At 39.0% G+C, this 22,806-nt stretch overlaps 1 protein-coding gene across 5 annotated transcripts in view; it reads right to left on the bottom strand.

Annotated features, from left to right (window-relative positions):
* Window positions 1-22,806, bottom strand: part of LOC117337311 (uncharacterized Nudix hydrolase NudL-like) — a 46,347-nt gene that overhangs the window by 1,270 nt on the left and 22,271 nt on the right. For 2 of the 5 annotated variants that reach the window (XM_033898225.1, XM_033898222.1), the window contains one exon: window positions 3,031-4,856. The exons of 1 other annotated variant lie outside the window; for it this stretch is intronic. In XM_033898225.1, coding sequence (XP_033754116.1) covers window positions 4,136-4,855 — 720 coding nt within the window. In that variant the 5' untranslated portion in view covers window position 4,856 and the 3' untranslated portion in view covers window positions 3,031-4,135. Of the gene's footprint in view, window positions 1-3,030; window positions 4,857-18,042; window positions 19,789-22,806 lie in introns of those variants that run through there. 2 more of the 5 variants (XM_033898227.1, XM_033898226.1) reach the window with 1 other exon arrangement.

Raw genomic sequence — 22,806 nt, 5'->3', positions numbered from 1 at the left:
ACATATCTGAATCACGATCGCCATTAATACTGAAGTCAAAAACGTAAATCTCAGAACAACGCTTTTAGCCGAAAAGGAAAACGAGGCTACATGGAACAGTAACACGATGGGAAGCACGTCACTGCGCATGTAACATTCAAACCAAACGACAGGAACGTGTACATGTGGAACATTTAAGCACAAGGTGACAGTGCTCCGAACACGTAATGTGTAACCCCTGGATAGATATATTTGATTTTCTATTCCAATATAAAGAAGGAGTTTATGGTTTTTCAGTATCCACAGGGACTTTCTGCTAACTAAGCAAATCATGCGGATACTAATCACGATATTTAAGTTTTATCTGGGTGAAATCAATAGGTAAGAAGTGTAAAACATTTGCGTAGAACTATGTTACGTTTAATTGTTTAATTAGGATATCTAGATTTGATATTATGTAAATATACACTGCATAGCATTAACGAATTGTGCGTTTTAAAACGAGAATACACTATTACGAAACGGTTAAAACAGGGATTATTTAGAAATAAAAAGCCTTATTAACGTTGGGCATTACAACTAGCACAAGCAAGATGCATTATTTAAGCCGAAAATCGTCCAAACGAGGACAAACTTGGAATAAAGTGAATATTAACACGAAGTCCTTTGGAACCGTTGAAGGTGAATTTATCCAGCTACTAAACTGTAAGTTATTTTCTCCTGTCGCATCGACAATGATTGTCGAATGTAAATCTAGATTATATCCATGTAATAGAGACAATGAAAACATGAGGTACACCAATGAACAAAAAAGTCATATCACACTTGCAAATGGAGAATATAACACAGCACAGGTAACATTTGGAATCATATAAGGTTACATTACCAAGCGTTGTCACAGAAACTTAGTCTTACAAATTGCCGTGGTAGGTACGTGGTATGTGAAGATTAGTCAGTTGGGGAAGGATGGAAAACCTGAACGGCAATAACTTTATCGACGAGAACCTCAAAACCATTGTCGGGAGGAAAAAGGAAAAAAACATGTGTTTTTGGAACTCGATTCACTATAGAAGAGTGTAGTGACCAATTACATAGTTCGACGTTTAGATACATCGTATCACTATTTTGTTGCACGATAAAGATTTAAACATTTGCTATATCTATGAGTGTCATTTCCTGTATGAGGTACGATATTTCAAATAAAGTTGAAATTCCGGCAGGTACGAAAAGTAACTATAACTATGTAAACACGTATTTAAAATACATGGTATCCTCAACAAAGTCACGTGCATCTATTTTTGGCATATTAGTGTTTTTACCATAGCAAAGTTCACCCTCTCTCTAATAACGCATGTCAAGACTCTTCCAACAATGAACGGTATATGTTGTCTAAACATGAGGGTCTGTTAAAATCTGTTGAAATTTGAGTATTGCTCTCTCGTCCCTGGAGAAGGACAGGCCCAAAATTTTCAATTCAAACTGTCACATCAATGTTTGAATTATTTCCAACTGAAAATGAACAAATGTACTAAAATGTACAAAAGTTCACTACATCTTTAATGGGAGACGAGTCGCCCTGGGGTTATGAAATTTACGATTTCAGTTAAAACCTCAGGACCATTGCAGCCATAACGAGAATTTTGATAGCACCATATCTAGTTTTAAGAAAAAAGATCTTGAAATCTAAATCAATTCTGACACCACCATAATACTGATGCTTTCCGTTGACCTCAGGTTATAGCCAGTTTCTGCAAACGTTCATTAAGAAGATGAAAATGTGAAAGTATTAACGCACGTGATTGGACGACACATTCAACCCGATTTGGTGGTACATACATTTTTGACATGTGTCAATATGCGGTTTAGCAGTCGTTCACGCTTCAAATAACGCTGTAAAATCTCACTACAATAGAGGCTATCTAACGAAGTGTACCGGAATCGGCCGAGGTTAGCCGAATGTCCGGAAAGGGTGAGTGGAGGTTCCATACCTAATTTTAGCTTGTGTACAAATATTCACCATCAGTGCTTGATTAAACTTAAGCGTACAAATCGGTTATCAAATATTATCATTTCCCACATTTGTTTTATTACCGAGCGGAGTTCACTGATATCATATCGCTTAACACCCTCTGTATCGCCATACATGTTTATCGAGGAGATGGCAGAGTGCAGTAAATCTTAATTGAACGTGTATTATTCAAGACACTGGGAGGTATTTGTGGTGTATGTTTCACAGACGGTAAACAACATCCGGGCGATATCATTTTTTGTCGATTACATAACAAAACGACGGATGTGACATCTCCGATAAAACCGAGATAACATTTTTTTTGTTTTTGTTTTTTGTAAGGATCACTGAAACAAAGACACACGTCTTAACTACAAAGTGTATCTAACTTTATATAGCTTACTTAGTACGCCAAATATTTCTTCTTGTATGTCAACAATCACGCAACGATATAATAGCCTCACCTTATGGCAAGCCGTTTTAACAAATTATCCAATTTCCCTATAAGTGAAAAAGAATTTTACTTCAGGGAAAAAAATAATGGAAATAATTTATTGAACTAAGGTAATAATCATGATTCTTTTCATCGAAGTGAAATCAAACATAACGCAAATGTGGATTTACTTAAGGTAAAAAGAATGTCACTGAAGTAATAATTTCAGCTTAAGGGTTACTAAAACAGTTGATATAATCTGAAACTCATGGCTGTGTAGTGGTAGACATCAAAAACATTTGGATTATGTTTAATCCACCTTCAATAGAAACTAAAACATAACGTTAAATGGTGTCTATTAATCTAAAAGTAAAAAGATATTCATTTAAGTGAAAAATCAAAAGGCTATTTTATGTAAGTAAATTAGATAAATATGATTACATGTTAAAACTGCTTATTAATCTCAAGGTAGACATAATTTCCCTTAAGTGAAATAATGTAAAGGACATTTAATTAAGAAATTTAGATAAATATGATTAAATGTTAAGATTGCTTACCATAACAATCTGAGCTTCAGTTTATAGTTTTGAACATAATGTAAGGAGACAACAGCTGTACAAAATCATGTAGTTTTATTGAGGTATTGTGTTAATTTTTAATTAATACACTTTAAACTAAATACAACTTCGGCTACACATTTTTCCACGTTTATTCATAGGTGGATGTATATTATATGACCATTGTAATTTTGGACTGTTCCTGGTCACGTCACCAAATTGAACATAAGATGGAAACCAATCCTGGTCACGTCACCAAATTGAACATGGGATGGAACCGATCCTGGTCACGTCACCAAATTCAACACAGGATGGAAACTAATCCTGGCCACATCACCAAATTGAACATGGGATGGAAACCAATCCTGGTCACATCACCAAATTTAACTTAGGATGGAAACTAATCCTGGTCACGTCACCAAATTTAACACAGAATGGAAACCAATCCTGGTCACATCACCAAATTTAACACAGAATGGAAACCAATCCTGGTCACATCACTAAATTTAACATAGGATGGAAACTAATCCTGGTCACGTCACCAAATTTAACATTGGATGGAAACCAATCCTGGTCACATCACCAGCTTAACAGCTAGAGAGCCTAATATGTCGTCTTTGATAAGTAATATCATGGGCACACTACACAATACAACACTTGTTTTACTTGTTTCCTTTTTGTTGTAAAATAAATAATGTTTACATTATAAGAGATGACAGTCGGCATAATAACAACCTAAATACGTGTGCAATATTATCCGAGAACAGTTCATACTTCATCTGGCTATGAACGTTTGCCTTGACTGAATAAAAACTGACGACTGATATGTAATACCACAAAACATCTCTCGCACTTGAATTAATGAAAATGCAGGTATGATTTCCTCTTCAACTATACGCGATTGCTGGAGAGGGTGCGAATCTTTCCACATTCACTTACATTCCACATTCCAGTCATATAAGCATCAATGTTCCTTGATCAGTATTTAGTTAATCATTTCCGTGTGTGTTGGCTTCTTTAATTATATTATGAATAGCCTTGTTAACTTTGGCGTAAATAATTTGTTTAAGTATTCGTAACCCAATTTGATGAGTTGAATATGAAAAAAAGAAGATTTTTTTTAGAGTTATCTAGAATTGTGGTAACAATGAAACAACATCAAAGGTTGGAGTGTTTCAAATGATCCAACAGACGCTGAATTATGTTGCTATCGGCTAACGTGGACAAAGCTGTGTCTTTGGTGATGACGAAGCCATCGGTGACATCGCGCTGTTGGTCAGATTCGAGGACAACCAAGGCAATTCTCATGATCACTTGAGCCGTATAACCCCATGTCTGGATGGACTCGCCATCAATGACGTCTGTAAAGTAGTATGCTACCACGACAGTGTCATGCATTGTGAACCTTTTCGTTGTAAAGTCCTCTCTCACGAATCTCGAAATCGGAAGAGAGAACACTTTCTGAACTTCTTCGACATTCCTCTTCGGCAAAAAGTCACTTGGAATGATCGCCACAACCGGAGTAACTATATTTTTGGGTCGGACAAAAGAAGGCGGAAGCACATTCACAATGATGACATCATTCGGAGAAAGACCTATTTCTTCCTCGGCCTCTCTAAGAGCTGTGGCGATCACGTCCTTGTCTTCTGGATCTTGTTTGCCACCCGGAAACGCAACCAGACCGGAATGACTTCGTAGATGTTTTGACCGAACTGTAAGCAGAACGTTCCATTCTCCATTTCTCCAGAAGAGCGGAACAAGGACGCTTGCCCTGCTGAAAGCTGGCGGTATGTTGAGGTCATTTTGTGATTGAGAACGGGTATCGTACTTGCGTAAAAGGTCCATCAAACGAGACCGAGCCTCTTCCTCGGAACACATCCTGGTGAACAGAAATACAAATGTAAACAAAGTGACGTCACAAGGTACAGAGCCAACATTTGTACGTAAGTTTTACATGGATAGAGACTGATACTTGTACACAAAATGTAAAAATGCAAAGGCGTGTAGACAGACAAACATACAGATAGACACTTGTTAACAATTAAACAAGGTGAAAACAAGAGTAGGTATTGTCGGACACGTGGTGTAAAAAGACACTTGTACACGCAATGTAGACGTACACTTGTACATGCGGTGTAGACAGACACTTGTACACGCGGTGTAGACAGACACTTGTACACGCGGTGTAGACAGACACTTGTACACGCGGTGTAGACGTACACTTGTACATGCGGTGTAGACAGACACTTGTACACGCGGTGTAGACAGACACTTGTACACGCGGTGTAGACAGACACTTGTACATGCGGTGTAGACAGACACTTGTACACGCGGTGTAGACGTACACTTGTACATGCGGTGTAGACAGACACTTGTACACGCGGTGTAGACGTACACTTGTACATGCGGTGTAGACAGACACTTGTACACGCGGTGTAGACGGACACTTATGCACGCGGTGTAGACAGACACTTGTACACGCGGTGTAGACGTACACTTGTACATGCGGTGTAGACAGACACTTGTACACGCGGTGTAGACGGACACTTATGCACGCGGTGTAGACAGACACTTGTACACGCGGTGTAGACGTACACTTGTACATGCGGTGTAGACAGACACTTGTACACGCGGTGTAGACAGACACTTGTACATGCGGTGTAGACAGACACTTGTACACGCGGTGTAGACAGACACTTGTACACGCGGTGTAGACAGACACTTGTACACGCGGTGTAGACAGACACTTGTACACGCGGTGTAGACAGACACTTGTACACGCGGTGTAGACGGACACTTGTACACGCGGTGTAGACGGACACTTGTACACGCGGTATAGACAGACACTTGTACACGCGGTGTAGACATACACTTATGCACGCGGTGTAGACAGACACTTGTACACGCGGTGTAGACGGACACTTGTACACGCGGTGTAGACAGACACTTGTACATGCGGTGTAGACAGACACTTGTACACGCGGTGTAGACACACGCGGTGTATACATACACTTATGCACGCGGTGTAGACAGACACTTGTACACGCGGTGTAGACACACGCGGTGTATACATACACTTATGCACGCGGTGTAGACAGACACTTGTACACGCGGTGTAGACAGACACTTGTACACGCGGTGTAGACGGACACTTGTACACGCGGTGTAGACAGCGCTTGTACACGCAGTGTAGACAGACAATTGTACACGCGGTGTAGACATACACTTATGCACGCGGTGTAGACAGACACTTGTACACGCGGTGTAGACAGACACTTGTACACGCGGTGTAGATAGACACTTGTACACGCGGTGTAGACAGCGCTTGTACACGCAGTGTAGACAGACAATTGTACACGCGGTGTAGACATACACTTATGCACGCGGTGTAGACAGACACTTGTACACGCGGTGTAGACGGACACTTGTACACGCGGTGTAGACGGACACTTGTAAACGCGGTGTAGACGGACACTTGTACACGCGGTGTAGACAGACACTTGTACTTGCGGTGTAGATGGACACTTGTACACTATACAAACACTGGTGATAAAGCGGAACGGAGGATAGTTCAAAGTTGAAATATTTGATTACGTAGTTATCTTGAAGTCAGTTTGGCTCACGCATTCGAGTTAGCGGGGTATATTTTAAATAAAAAGCGCATACTGTTGAAAATGTAATGTTTACTTCGAGTTAAATTGGATCTTCCAGTTATGTGTGTCGAGATAAAGAATTTGGCTGTATATCGTATGAGTAGAGCACGAGGCCGAAGGTAGAGTTAATTTATAACACTACAAAGATGTGAAGAGGTTGGGTGCCATAGAACCACTTTATCTCATTCTCAAGATTGCCGTGTCTGGCTGTGCAGAATTTGGTTACTTCTTCATACATACATATGGTTTCGTCTTTGGATAACCTATTAGTTCAAGTATATCGCACTGTTTATTGCATTTCCAGGATTCCCTTCCGATATGTCACTAGCCGGAATGTTATTTACATTCTCGGATTCTCATCAGACACATAATATATCTGTATTATTGTCGTCTGAGTTTACAAACTGTATTAATCTTTCTCGTCTCGGCAGTGTAATCAAACATATCATATCATGAAACATAAAAGTACATCTAATGTACCATACGAATAAAAAAAAAAGTCCAACAAAGAACAAAAAGATCCATGAGAGATATCAATTTTTATCCTTTGTTTGTAAACATGGAATCATGTGTCAAATTTCTTCGCTTTTTACGACTGTTTGAGGATCAATGCCTCGGTCAATAGGAATAAGGTAAGGATATCTCTATTAATTAAATGATCATATGAAATGATATAAACTACTTTTAGAATCTGGAAGTGCCCTAGTCTTTCACAATCAAGACATTTGATGTTAATGTGATCGTCTGCATGTCGAACTTCCGTCACGATTTCATTTGTGGTTATCGTCCTGCACACTATCAATTTCCTAGTATGCATTTTGGCTCTGTGTTATGAATATTTATTTGCTCAAAGATATCATATTCTCCGAGGGCAAACCTTCTTGCAAATAAACCTTGTTTTGCAGAATTTTGTCTATTTCTGTTTTTCCGACTACACGAAAACGTTTTGTGTTTCTGCTCGTCTGCCATTTGTAAACAACCAGAAGGGAGACAACTCCACATAGAATATAAGGGTCACCATGGGGGCACGCGACCCAGTAATGATATGGAATTGTACCAGAGGGTTATACGATGTTTTGTTATCCCTGTCACGTGATTCGTTTCAACTAATCACGGACACTGTTACAATCATGGGGTAGAGTAATACAGTTTTAGAAACCAGGACACCATTGGCCAATATGCTCATAAAGTCTTCCCCAATCAAATGGCATAAAACTATGATCACGAAGAGAAGTTCCGAACGGCATGAACGTCCTCGATCTGGCAGAATGTTAGCAAATTGTACGTATATTTGCATTTTTTTGAGGAGTTTGTCGGGTTTTTTCAGTCTTGGAAGGTTTCGGTCCATATTTGACGGTTTAACTACTACATTATTTCAGTTTCATTGTCTACATCTATGGACATTGTACTTAATAAACAATAAATGAAAATTAATATATTAATCGATTATCTTCGCATTAAAAATGTTTACTCCTTTAAAAAGAAACCCAGGTAGATATATATAGATGAGAGAGGATCTATGATACGTTACTATTAGTATATCAAGAGGGAGGGAGCCAAAAGACAAACCTTTATTCATTACGTATACGTGTATAAATGATCATCGTCCCTTAATGACTTGGCACGTGTTTAAATGAGCATAGTCCCTTACTGACTTGGCACGTGTTTAAATGAGCATAGTCCCTTACTGACTTGGCACGTGTATAAATGATCATTGTCCCTTACTGACTTGGCACGTGTATAAATGATCATTGTCCCTTACTGACTTGGCACGTGTATAAATGATCATCATCCCTTACTGACTTGGCACGTGTATAAATGATCATCGTCCCTTACTGACCTGGCACGTGTATAAATGATCATCATCCCTTACTGACTTGGCACGTGTATAAATGATCATCGTCCCTTACTGACCTGGCACGTGTATAAATGATCATCATCCCTTACTGACTTGGCACGTGTATAAATGACCATTGTCCCTTACTGACCTGGCACGTGTATAAATGTTCATCGTCCCTTACTTACTTGGCACGTGTATAAATGATCATCATCCCTTACTGACTTGGCACGTGTATAAATGAGCATTGTCCCTTACTTACTTGGCACGTGTATAAATGATCATCGTCCCTTACTGACCTGGCACGTGTATAAATGATCATCGTCCCTTACTGACCTGGCACGTGTATAAATGATCATCGTCCCTTACTTACTTGGCACGTGTATAAATTAGCATCGTCCCTTAATGACCTGGCACGTGTACAAATGACCATTGTCCCTTACTGACCTGTCACGGGTACCAATGACCACCGCCTCTTACTGACCAGTCAAGTGTACCAATGACCACCGCCTCTTACCATCCGCAGATGTTTCGTCTTACCTACATCTACGCTTTGTGCTCCAGTCGTTGATCGAAATATTTGCTAACCTGATTGACTGTATTATATATGTAACGCCATGATTTACAGCACGTGCTTGTTTGGAGAAAAATATATTAACAGCCGACTGGTGTATATCTTACGAATGTTGTGCATATAACTACAAAATCAGATACACGCAACGCATGCATATGTAACAACAGGTCCCACTTATGGTATGCCTCATGGGGAGCCAGAACGGGGAGGCAGACATTTTAGGGTAGACGTAGTCGTGCCAAAGTTTGTCTGGCTTAAAGGAGCCGACGGCATCTGGCTTACCATAGTCTATAATGACTCGCCTTCGAATACAGCAACTGATGAAGGACGTCTTTGTTATATATGGTGGCTCGTTACGGCCAAGTATCAAATCTCGCACTCTCGCCGTCGCGTTTTCGCATTCTCAAGTTTTCGACCTACGGTCGAGAGTGCGGGAATGCGAGATTTGATACTTGGTCCTAAAGAGCCACCATAGTTATACCTGCCTGTCCCTGCTGGATTCAATATCCTGTGGCACTATTTACGGGAGAAATTACGTCTATAAAAGTATTACTATTTTTAAACTAATGGAACCAAAAATAATGACTTATGATGAAATTATCGAACAGTTTACAAGTGAACCCTTGGGTATTATTTAACATTCTACATCGACCCAAAACATAATCCCCATTTAGACATTTGATGTATTTCAGCGTATCCGAGTGGGTGGGAACTTTGGTTCCAGTAGAGTCTGATAATATTGGGATTTGGTGATGATGAATTAACATTCTGAGTAGTAGTATTAGTGGTGTGATGGGACTGGTGATAATACAAACAGATTTTTCTCCTCTTAATTCGATAAATCTATAGTTTACTTGATTATGCCGTGTGGTGTCTATAATGTGTCATTCTATAAATACATCACGTCCTATTAATAGATTAATACATTGTTACAGTGTCAATAGGGATATCATTTCCAAAGCTAATTGTCAATTTAAACAGATATTATCGTCCAGGGTACGTAACTTGATACATGTATTGTGGCCCGCGGTTGTTTTAAGACATTAATACCTCTGTCACAGCCTATAGCGAGTATTGTAGTTTATGTTGATTAAAGGTCGCTAAACGAAATACCACTGGGATATTATCGATAGTCTATACAACAAGTCAGGCGGACGCGTTGTTGCAATACGTTTTGCGATGTCTTGATGACAATATGCAGAAGGTCTGTTTTCCGTTGTCAACAACCACTCCTCTGATCCTGAATCAGTCATGAAGCCACGACGTGGAATTGTCAATGATAAGCAACGTCAAGATCTCATTTCGAAATAGTGTATTTCCTGTTGCGATGTGACGTCAAATGTTCGGAGCACCCAAGTTACCATTTTGAGGATGTGACTCAACCTGGTTTTGACTTAGAAGCGCAAGAGACACTCACAATCGGAAGACCTCGCCTCCGTCTAGTTTCGGAGAAAATGACGAGGGGTTCCGATTGGAGACACTCGGTCTTCCGGACCGCCTGGTCTTATTCTCCTTGTACGTTTTCAAGGGTCTCTATGCAAATCTCTATTTTTTTTTATATTTGCCCCGTTTTATCGATTCTGAGTTTGAATACAGTTTCTATTTCGGTATTCAATGATGTTTTTGCACAGGATGGCTTCGGTCAAGCATAATTTAATTACCAGAACGAGGCGATGGCGTGCACGTGGCATCATACAGGTCGGGCATTAACTGATTGTCGTGCGATATTCAAGTACGAGATAAGACACACAACAGAAAGGTTATGTAAGAAACAAAATATTGAACTGTCTCATATGTATGTATATCAAAATCCTCAGACGAACATCACAAATACCTTTGTTCAGCATACAACACCTATCTCTACGTTGAGTTGTGGTAAATTCTAATATCTCGACTCTACAACATCCACCTCTACGTTTAGTTGTAGTAAATTCTAATATCTCGACTCTACAACATCCAACTCTACGTTTAGTTGTAGTAAATTCTAATATCTCGACTCACAACATCCATATCTAAGTTGAGCTGTGGTAAATTCTAATATCTCGACTCACAACATCCAACTCTACGTTTAGTTGTGGTAAATTCTAATATCTCGACTCCACAACATCAACTCTACGTTTAGTTGTGGTAAATTCTAATATCTCGACTCAACAACATCAACTCTACGTTTAGTTGTGGTAAATTCTAATATCTCGACTCACAACATCCATATCTAAGTTGAGTTGTGGTAAATTCTAATATCTCGACTCTACAACATCCAACTCTACGTTTAGTTGTGGTAAATTCTAATATCTCGACTTCACAACATCAACTCTACGTTTAGTTGTGGTAAATTCTAATATCTCGACTCTACAACATCAATCTCTACGTTTAGTTGTGGTAAATTCTAATATCTCGACTCTACAACATCAACTCTACGTTTAGTTGTGGTAAATTCTAATATCTCGACTCTACAACATCAATCTCTACGTTTAGTTGTAGTAAATTCTAATATCTCGACTCTACAACATCCAACTCTACGTTTAGTTTTGGTAAATTCTAATATCTCGACTCTACAACATCAATCTCTACGTTTAGTTGTGGTAAATTCTAATATCTCGACTCCACAACATCCAACTCTACGTTTAGTTGTAGTAAATTCTAATATCTCGACTCTACAACATCCAACTCTACGTTTAGTTGTGGTAAATTCTAATATCTCGACTCCACAACATCCAACTCTACGTTTAGTTGTAGTAAATTCTAATATCTCGACTCTACAACATCCATCTCTACGTTTAGTTGTAGTAAATTCTAATATCTCGACTCTACAACATCCAACTCTACGTTTAGTTGTGGTAAATTCTAATATCTCGACTCCACAACATCCAACTCTACGTTTAGGTCTAGTTATTCATGATACCAGACATTATTATCAATTCCTTGTACTGTAGAAAGCTGCTACGCAATCAATGCATTGAAAACATTGCAGATTTCTGGTTATTTATGAAACTAGACATTTCCTCACGACCACAATTACCAATTGTCTTTGTACTGTTGAAAACTGCTACGTAATCAATGCATTGAAGACGTTGCTGCAGATATGCACCACGTGCCGGTGTTATTGGCTGAGGAATAAATAATCCTTTACAATTACGGAGAATTACTAGAATTTATCGTTTTGCAAACAAAGTGCATTTGTCGCTGTGTTGCTCTGCCTGCACTGTAGGCCGCAATTAATCACACGATCAACTTATATACAATAAGTTCGTAAAATTTTGAGTGGAGCGGTACCTTTCCCAACTAGGACTTCATTTGTGTCAACAATAATTTGTAGATTGTCTGGAAAGTTCAGAGATGTCAGGTGTAAACAGCCAAAAATATGTCTGGAAATATGACAAGTTCAGAGAAGTTAGATGAACACAGAGACAAACACATATTTGGAAACATGACAAGTTCAGAGGTGTTAGGTGAACACATAGACACGTGTCTGGAAATACGACAAGTTCAGAGATGTTAGGTGAACACACAGACAAACACACCTGTAATTGTTATTGGACAGATGCACAGGAAGTGACGTCAGTATTAACCTTTGTAAGTACAGTTCATAGTATTACAAATCTGTGACTTTATCTTCGTTTTTTTTCTCTATATTTTTGGACAGGAAGCAACGACTTTCTAAAATAAAACCAAATATTTCTTTCTTTGCAGCGGAGATTGAAAATCCCTGACGGCCAGGACAGAATCTTTTACAAATACAGCTTGAGAAATATTGATTTTGTTTCGTGAAGATTTAACTGGTGTTTTACAACAGACACGCCAATCCAATCCGTCAACGTCTGGTACCGTTTCTCGTCCGTCTGTACAGCAGACATAGATAGCTATGTAATTGGGAACACAGCATGTTACCAGCGCTAAAATCACGAGACCAACAATATACTTAGACCAGATACAGACACTTTCTGCTTTCGTAATGCCATTAGCGTCCACGGTGTTCTTTGGAACAACATATGGCTGTTGCAAAACATGCAATTTACGTGCGCATGTCTTGTACAAAGTCTGATCGATAGCCAGGCGTCGTAAAATCTCTAAAAGGCTCCGAAAACCAAAATTTCGCAAATACTTCCATGCATCCAATAGGGGGCTACTGGTACCTGATATAAAATGGCCGTCATAAAAAAGATATGTTGCTTATAACAGTTGGCGTAATGCGCAATTGGATTAGATATAGGCGCTGTCCATTTCAAATCTTCGGGAAACCAATGACCTATAACCTCTTAAGGGGTCCTCAATTATAATTGGGCGACTGTACTTACCCATGTTTGGATTATGTATTAGTTTGGTGATAAAACAGTTCAATAAAAATGAGAAAAAAATCGCGGGTAATACCGAGTTAACTAATTTAATTGCAAACAAATATACACGTATATCTTATGATTCAAACACCTAGAGATCCCAGGGGGATCTTTTCACCCACTTACGAATGACCATTACTGAATTTATGTAAGACCGATATTTTCTCTTCTTCCTCTTAATCATTTGAAACTAAGCTGAATCTACAAATGAAATAAAAGAAAGATCCGTCAAAACTTCTCTGCGAATAGAGTTAAAAAACTTCATTTAATACAAGATGAATCTAGATGAAATTCAAGAGTTATCGATGAAGGTCTTCCTGAGAAATAACTCCAACAAATTTAAATTAACAAAATTCAAAATGGCCGTCTATTAGTAATTGTATTTTTTGAGCAGTCTCAAAATGAAACACGAACATCTAGGAACCAACATGAAGCAACATATAGAATTTGAGACATACTCGCGAAGAACTTTCCGAGAAATAGCGGAAACAAACTTGAACCTGTTAAAATCTAATATGGCTGCTTGTCGATCATTTTGTTGCATGATCAGTCGCAAAAGTTCATATGCACAATTATGGGCAATGCTAAACCTTCAGGTGAAATTTGAGAAAGATATATATACAATAATTTCTGAGAAATAGGGATAAACTGTGACAAACTTCAACATGTCAAAATTCGAATTGGCTGCCTTTCGGCCATTTTGTTTTTCAATCAATCTCAAAATTCAATATGCACGACTAGGAACTCAAGGAACCTACATAAAAAATTTGAGAAAGGTTCATAAAATATTTTTTCGCGGTAACAAAAATTGTTTACAGACGGACGAATGGACGGACGGACCACGGACGAAAGATGATTTGTAAAGCCAACCAAGCCCGCCAACTGATGTTAGTTGGCTAATAATTCAATTTCAAATTTGCATGAGTGCTATAAGAATATATGATTAATTAATTTCTCTCGTTAAATTGTAATCCGATAAAGACATGTTTTTCGGAGTGACAAAATTGTGTGGACATAATACAGATTTGACGCTTCAGTTGATTATTATATCATTTTATTACAAAGATTTCTTAAGAATTAAGTTTGACGGTACATATATCTAATACGACCTAATAAATACGGCATGTAATAGCGCCAAATAAAAACATTTATCATTACAAAAAATTAAATCATAGCTTTGAGCTATTTTTGTCTTCAAGAATAAATTTAGGAAATTATCCCGCATTCCGAACGCATCTTCCTTTGTAGTCCAAACACCATCTACAAACTGCAGGCGTGTGTCCGATTGGTACGCCACCACCGCTACTCTCACACAGAACATCGCGGTGAATCCAAACGTGACAAATGTTTCACCATTATATTCGTCCATGAATGAATGAATACACGCGATTATACCATGGAATGGTATCCTATGTATTGTAAAGTCAGATTTTAAAATCTACTGAGTGGCAAGTCGAACGTTTTTTCTACTTCAGCGACATTGATATTTGGTACAAAATCAGGAGGAATGAAACTAAGAACCGCCGTAACAGCAATGTTATGAGATATATAAGATTGCGGGAAGACGGCGACTATTCGGGCATCCTCGGGATTTTAACCCGATTTCTTCCTCTGCTTCTCGGAGTGCGGCGGCGATTTCATCCGCATCCCCCTCGTCCTGCTTCCCTCCCGGGAAGGCGACGTCACCAGAATGGGCGCGGAGATGAGCAGCACGCTTGGTAAGGAGGACCCGCCATTCTCCATCTCTTAGAAACAATGGTATCAGCACACTGGCCTTGCGCATTTCTGGGAGTACTTTGAATGGGCTAGAGGACTGACGGGTGTCGAATCTTCTGAACCTGGCTCTCAGATCGTTTTCGGATATCATTGTATCTAAAAGTCAAACAGATAAACCGTCTTATGTGCCAGGAAGTTCAGTACGATTATTAAGAGACATGATATCTACTGAACATTAGGAAACGTCACTGCAAGATATTTAGTGAATGTAGTATTTAGTGAGCCATGCTAAGAAACCTTCTATTTGAGCGAGATTCGCTTTGCTACATGATAGATTACAGACATTGCTTGGTCACATATTATAGTAGTGAGCTTTGCTTTTTACATGGTAGATATGTCAACATTGCTTGATTAAAAGAGAAACTAGTGAGCATTGCTTGGTTACATGATAAACTAGTGAGCATTGCTTGGTTACATGATGAACTAGTGAGCATTGCTTGGTTACATGATTAGTGAGCATTGCTTGGTTACATGATAAATTAGTGAGCATTGATTAGTTACATGATAGACTAGTGAGCATTGCTTGGTTACATGATAAACTAGTGAGTATTGCTTGGTTACATGATAAATTAGTGAGCATTGCTTGGTTACATGATAAACTAGTGAGTATTGCTTGGTTACATGATAAACTAGTGAGTATTGCTTGGTTACATGATAAACTAGTGAGCATTGCTTGGTTACATGATAAACTAGTGACCATTGCTTGGTTACATGATAAACTAGTGAGTATTGCTTGGTTACATGATAAATTAGAGAGCATTGCTTGGTTATAGGCAAACCAGTGACTTTATCACCGGATCTGAGATACTATTTGGTGGTAGTCCCAGTATCATTTGACCTTACCACCGGACAAGATAATTATTTGGTTACCTGAGGTAGTCAGTTCAGATATACGTTACCAGGGGAAGTAAGTTAAGATTTACGTTACACCAAGGTTTTATAAAAAAAAATAAGATATTTCTAAAATATCGTAATGTAGACACTAAACATTTGTATTTTTAGTGACCTCGGCTTTCGACAGCTAGTCACTTTGAATTGATTGCTCGTTCTTTGAAACTCTGAAAGTCTATCTTTAGTTCTACGAGGTCTAAATATGTCCCTATATCAGTATTAGCCTTGCTAAAGTAATAATTCAAAAGGGACACGCGGGCCTATCAAAGCAGTGTTGTGACAATATTCATGTTTTAAACACGTGTTTAAACTGCTTTAACTTACCAATGTGACCACTGACAGTCACAACTACCTGGCGAGGACTATGCACAGCTATGTCATACGATAGTGTACATACGAGATTTACAATTTCTTTCCTTTATTGGTGGTCTAATTAAAGGGGCATTCTTTTGTTTGAATAAAGTTTAGGTAATCAAAATTAAACTTACTGGAAAATACGTATTTTTTGCAAGTAATAAAAGTTATAATCTTGACATTAATACGGCAGTTCCACTCTCAAGGTAAACCAAAGTTCTTCGAGTATTAATTCCTTAAAATTCTTAATTCGACCCGAAGTATCACTAATTACCGTAAAGACATATGATATGTGTATACGATACGTCTTTTTCAGCGTTAATTTCATTACTTGTAGGCACAAACACTCATATAATCATTGTTCGGGCATAGATTTCATCAATAGAAATCGTGCAGGTTTCTGATGTCCGAACGAAGGAATATTAATGTCCCTTTAAAGTTATGCAGTAATCAAAACCACCTTAAATGTCCAGACAAACTACTCTATTAAAATCATAATCGAACAAAAGTACATACGGACATATAGTATGCTCAGCAGGGGACTTCCGATTATATAATACAAATGTAATATGCAAGTAATTATCAGATTTTTATGACGTTCCGGTGGTTTCATTGTCAGATCGAGGAAATTAAAACCCAAACCGGTTTTCCATTTTTTATACAATGCACGCTGTTTAGTAAATACCCAACCAATATAAAAGCTGAAACATAAAGCATTTTGATTGCATTTATATTTTATTTCCAACCCACGTCGAATACTTCATAAAAGGAAACAAAAATACGGCCTTGTATCATTAAATTATCAATAGGGACTATATTAATGTTTTCGAGAATTAATGACTACTTGTCAAAGTGTCTAAGAAGGCTAAGTTGTTTTGATGGTGCGATTAAAATGCCTTGTTCGTCAAACGTAAGCAAAAACGTCGGAGAACTAGGTCCTAGAACAGAGAAAGTTGTGGGTTTTTTTCTGTGTGGTCCATATAATGTGTCTTGTTAACATATTGTACAATCACGCCGCAAGTCTTTCTAAATATGCCAAGGACTCGGAAGTCTTTCTTATTACGCCAAGATATCAGTCTTACGTCCGGTGAATCACTCATGTCTTTCTAATTACGCCCAAATATCAGTCTTACGTCCGGCGAATCACTCATGTCTTTCTAATTACGCCCAGATATCAGTCTTACGTCCGGCGAATCACTCATGTCTTTCTAATTACGCCCAGATATCAGTCTTACGTCCGGCGAATCACTCATGTCTTTCTAGTTACGCCCAAATATCAGTCTTACGTCTGGCGAATCACTTACAAGTATTTCTGAATACGCCCAAGAATCAGCTTCACGTCCGGCGAGTCACTCACAAGTATTTCTGAATACGCCCAGGAATCAGGTTCATGTCCGGCGAGTCACTCGTGTCATATAAAACATCCCAGAATCAAATAGAGTTCCGCCGTTTCATTTGATCTTGAGTAATTCTAAATTATCACAGCAAGGTCTTTTCTGTCAATGGTAAGGCACATAATACACTACACTAAATTATGTTTTTATATGTACACATTATTACTTGTATACTAAATATGCTGATGCTCTCTCAGAGAAAGAGAAACTCGAGTGCAAAAACAAGCTATAAAAACAATAGTAAAGACACCAAACTACTAACAATATGTAATTTACAACAATTCCCAAACAAGTTCTATCGACTTATGTAATCGCTCTTGTTGGCCCGGATGGATTCGCGCCAGGGGGAGAAACTGGAGAAATCCCGCCTGAGTGGGCAGGTGACCCGGAACTCGTTCACGTCCGATCTGGGAATGAACTCCTGCTGCCAATAGCGTGTAACCATTACACCATGGGGCCACTCAAGTAACATTAATTCACCCCATGTTAGACCACAAGTTTCGGATTATTTGCGCAATTTCGGATTATTTGCGACTTTAACAGATTTTTGGTACCAGCCGATTTTTATATCTTTCCCAATGTTCGTCTAATGACTATATATGATACAAGAGGCACATGGACCTTAACGGCCGTCCGACTCTAACAATCCTTGTACTGTTGTAGTATACATACTCAGTAGCAATGTGCAACTGTACTGTTGGCCATTGCGGCCATCTTGGATTTCGAAATGACCCGAAAAATAACAACACTTGGTCAGGACTATGTCAGGATCATTTCAGGAAAGTTAGAGCTGAATCCCACTAGTAAACTTGAGAAGAAGTTTTTTTCAGGAAAGCCATGAATACACAAGCGAGTGATATAATGTCCGCCGTGGCTGCCGTGTCAAAGTTTTTACCAGACCGGAAAATAACATTACTTTGTCGGCTTACTTTCCTTAACGTCATCGCAAATTTTTTTCAGCTCAATGGCACCAGTGGAACTAGAGAAGAAGGTTAAAATGTGTTTTCAAGATGGCGGTCATGGCGGCTCGTTGGCTTCGGACTGATTTGAAAAATAACAACACTTAGTCAGAACCATTTTAGGATCATTTCATTCAAAGCTTGAGCTGAATCCCATTGAGAAGAAGTTTAAAATGTATAAAGTCTACGGACGGCGGACGATAACGGACGAAACACGATATGTGTAAGGCCAGATGATCTAAAAATGCACAAAACCCTTAAACAAGATATGTCCAATAGGAAAGCCGATCATTCTGGTATGCACACCGACATCCCAGTCTGTCTCATAGTTTACTTAAATTGTTCTTTTTCGCGAAAAACTGCCTTACAAATTCGGTGTGATGAGCAAACGCCGTGTCTTTATCAAGGAAGCTGTTTGGTTTGAGCGACACGAGACGAGGGGACTGTAGAACAACGACCGCTATCAACATACAGAAGGCTGAAACAGAACCGGAAGTGAGAACTGTCTCCCCGTCAATGATGTCGGTAAACGTGTGAGAAAACACTTCATCGTCATACAACCTCCACGTTTTTATCTCCACGTCGTCTTTGAGAAATCTGCTCAGAGGTAGATCAAACACTTTGACCACTTCCGCTTTGTTCAGCACTGGCCGGAAGTCTGTTGGGATTACTGCTAACACTGGTGTCAGACAAATACCACCTTCCACCATTGTAAGTGGTAAAACGGCAATAATATCAACATCATTTGGTTTCAGGCCAATTTCCTCTTTAGCCTCACGCAGGGCGGTATCAACGCCATCTACATCCGTTGGCTCCTGGAAACCTCCCGGAAAGACGACGACGCCAGCCGACCTCCGAAGTGACCTTGACCTAACGGTGACGAGCACGTGCCATTCCCCTTGTACCAATAATAACGGTATAAGGACACTTGCTCTTCTGGTCGTTTTAGGAATATCCACATCTGCATCGCCATACCTTACATCGAACTTGCGGAAGTAAGATTTCAGTTCCGGTATGGAAGCCATTGATAAAGGTGTGTCTGTGAATGAAAATGGATAGCAAATTGAGTGGGCATGACGGTTTGCTGGAAACGCTTGACGTTTTTCCAATTTAAATATTATTTTAATTTGTTTAACCTTGTTCAAATTGAAAAGAGGCGATCGCGAAAAAATGTTGTATGTTGACAATCTGCATAGTCGGCTCACTTTATAATCTAAGAAACTACCTTTGTTATAAAACTCTGTTGTGTCTTGACCAGGGGACAGAAACCCAAGCCGTTCACAAAGGGGCGAACACTCAACTAAAGGCCAGAGGACAGAACCCAAAGCCTTCCTCACAGGGGTGAACACTCAACTTAAGGCCAGGGGACAGAACCCAAAGCCTTTCACACAGGGGCAAACACTCAACTACAGACCAAAAGTGAGGCATTGTCTAAGAAGACAATAGAAAGAACAAAGTTGTTAAGAAAGAAGAGAAAAGTTGAATCCCAAATTTAGTCGCCTCTCACGATCATGCAATGGGGGACAGCAGGTACAATTTTTTACGCCCTACCTGTAGGGCAGTAGAGGGAAGTTTCGTATACGTAAAACGGTAAACGGATACTGCGTTACCTATACTTGTTTTGTCAGACGTAAAAATACAAACCATGGAATCTACAATAAACAAATACCATATTCCTGGAGTAAACATATCACATCTTCGACTTATTGTGATATTTAAAAACTTGGCTCAAAAGTGCACGAATGCTACATTAAGACGTGCGAATCAAAGGTTTATTTATAAACAACTCGTGTTAATATGTTCATTATTATTTACACATTGTTTTGATATTCTGTACGTATTGCTAAAACTTTATTTGTCTTCGATTATGATTGTGAGTAAGAATTACATCTACAAGCAAGAATTTGCTTTATTTCATCATAGCACGTTTTAAAAACTACAGACAAAAAATCGCACCTGAAAATATCGAAGACATGTGTGGAGGACTATTTGAAAGAGAGAGGAAAAGACATACAAGATATTAGCCCGAGTTTCCTCTGGCCCTGACACCATGTCTGGACATGGTGTCAGGGCCAGAGGAAACTCGGGCTAACAAGATATCAGCGTCTTTCAATAAAAATTGAGAGTTAGATAAAGTCGAGCCAAACGGGCCCAATGTGATTACAGGAGACAATCAAAACTCTCGAAATAAGTCAAATGAAATGTCGAAATCTGGAAGGGGAAGTGCAAACGATTTTGATTAGATTTGTTTTATTATTGTTTAACGTCCTACTAACAGATAAGGTCATTTAAGAACGACCTCCCGTACGTGCGACTTGCATGCGTGTGGTGAATGCGTATGTGTTTTGGGAGGCTGCGACACATTATACTGCATCCGGATATCCTCGGGTTTTTTAACAACCAAGGATGATCCGAATAATTATACTGACAACGTGCGAACCAGTCGTCCCACTCCCAAAATATGCAGAACAGCAACTACCACTTAAAGACTCTGGTATGTCTCGGTCAGCGGACACAGCTCAAAGCCTTCCTCAAAGGGGCGAACGCTAAGCTAAGGCCGAAAGTGCAACAGATACATAATTTTACGATTTCAAAAGGGCCGCGGTGGCCGAGTGGTTAAGGTGTCCCGACACTTTATCACTAGCCCTCCACCTCTGGGTTGCGAGTTCGAAACCTACGTGGGGCAGTTGCCAGGTACTGACTGTAGGCCGGTGGTTTTTCTCAGGGTACTCCGGCTTTCCTCCACCTCCAAAACCTGGCACGTCCTAAAATGACCCTGGCTGTTAACAGGACGTTAAATAAAAACAAACCAATCTAGATTCAAAAGAACGTTAAGGACATGTGTATATTCTGAACAGTGTCACTATTCGAATGAATTAAAACGTGACAAAGGCTATTTGTCGATTTATTGACAAACTTAACAGTATGAATATTTACTTCTTTGACAGAATAAAAAGTCGTTAGCAAAACTGGGTTGGAATTCAATGAGATTTTAATTTTGGTCGAACAATGAAAAAGTTCAAATAACTTTTTGAATTCATAGAGGTATGAAAGAAATAGGTCTATAGGATATGCATACATGGCTTTCCGTAACCTCGATTTTTTCTAGTTGGCAGTTCTAATACTTTTTTAGTTTCGTTGGCGGTAAAGTTACCTTTAAACCCCAGCACTCTTAGGTACGCGCGTACTAAGGATTTTTTAAATGCCAGATTTAGAGATACATGTAATTTTGTTTTCTCTATGTTTACATTTACCGATAACATCAATCAGAAATAAGTTTTCCGGTAGACTTACTCTAGAAAACAGGTTTCAGTAGACAGTCATCTATATTTAGCTATACGAGTTGTATAAATGATATACAGTTACTGGTTCATGTAAATCACTTGGTAAGGATGTGTAGTCATGCGACTCGTATTTGTGATGTATGTTAGTTGTAACATTATCATCAGTGACATAATGTATCGTAGGTGACATACTTTATCATAGGTGACATTCTTTATCATCAATGACGTACTTTATCATAAGTGACGCACTTTATCTTCAGTGACTACTATCGTCAGTGACATACTTTATCATCAGTAACATACTTTATCGCCAGTGACATACTTTATCATCAGTGACATACTTTATCGTCAGTGACAAACTTTATCGTCAGTGACATACTTTATCATCAGTAACATACTTTATCATCAGTGTGACATACTTTATCATCAGTGACATACTTTATCATCAGTGACATACTTTATCATCAGTGACATACTTAATCATCAGCGACATACTTTATCATCACTGACGTACTTTATCATCAGTGACATAATTTATCATCAGTGACATACTTTATCATCAGTGACATACTTTATCATCAATCAATGGATAAACGGCAGGCCACAGAAATGATATGAGGTGACGTCACGATTATGACGGAAGCTAATCATGTTTCGGTGTTCACGAAATTTATGATGGACCGCCGATTACGTAACGCACCAACGCTCTGGTAACTATCGCTTGTGTCCTTCTCAAGCACGTAGGGGTGCATCGAACCGTCTAATACCGCCGA

Source organism: Pecten maximus, chromosome 11, assembly GCF_902652985.1.
Source record: "Pecten maximus chromosome 11, xPecMax1.1, whole genome shotgun sequence".
NCBI lineage: Eukaryota > Metazoa > Mollusca > Bivalvia > Pectinida > Pectinidae > Pecten > Pecten maximus.
The sequence above is the reverse complement of the archived record's forward strand: the minus strand, read 5'-3'. Positions and strand labels throughout refer to the sequence as shown.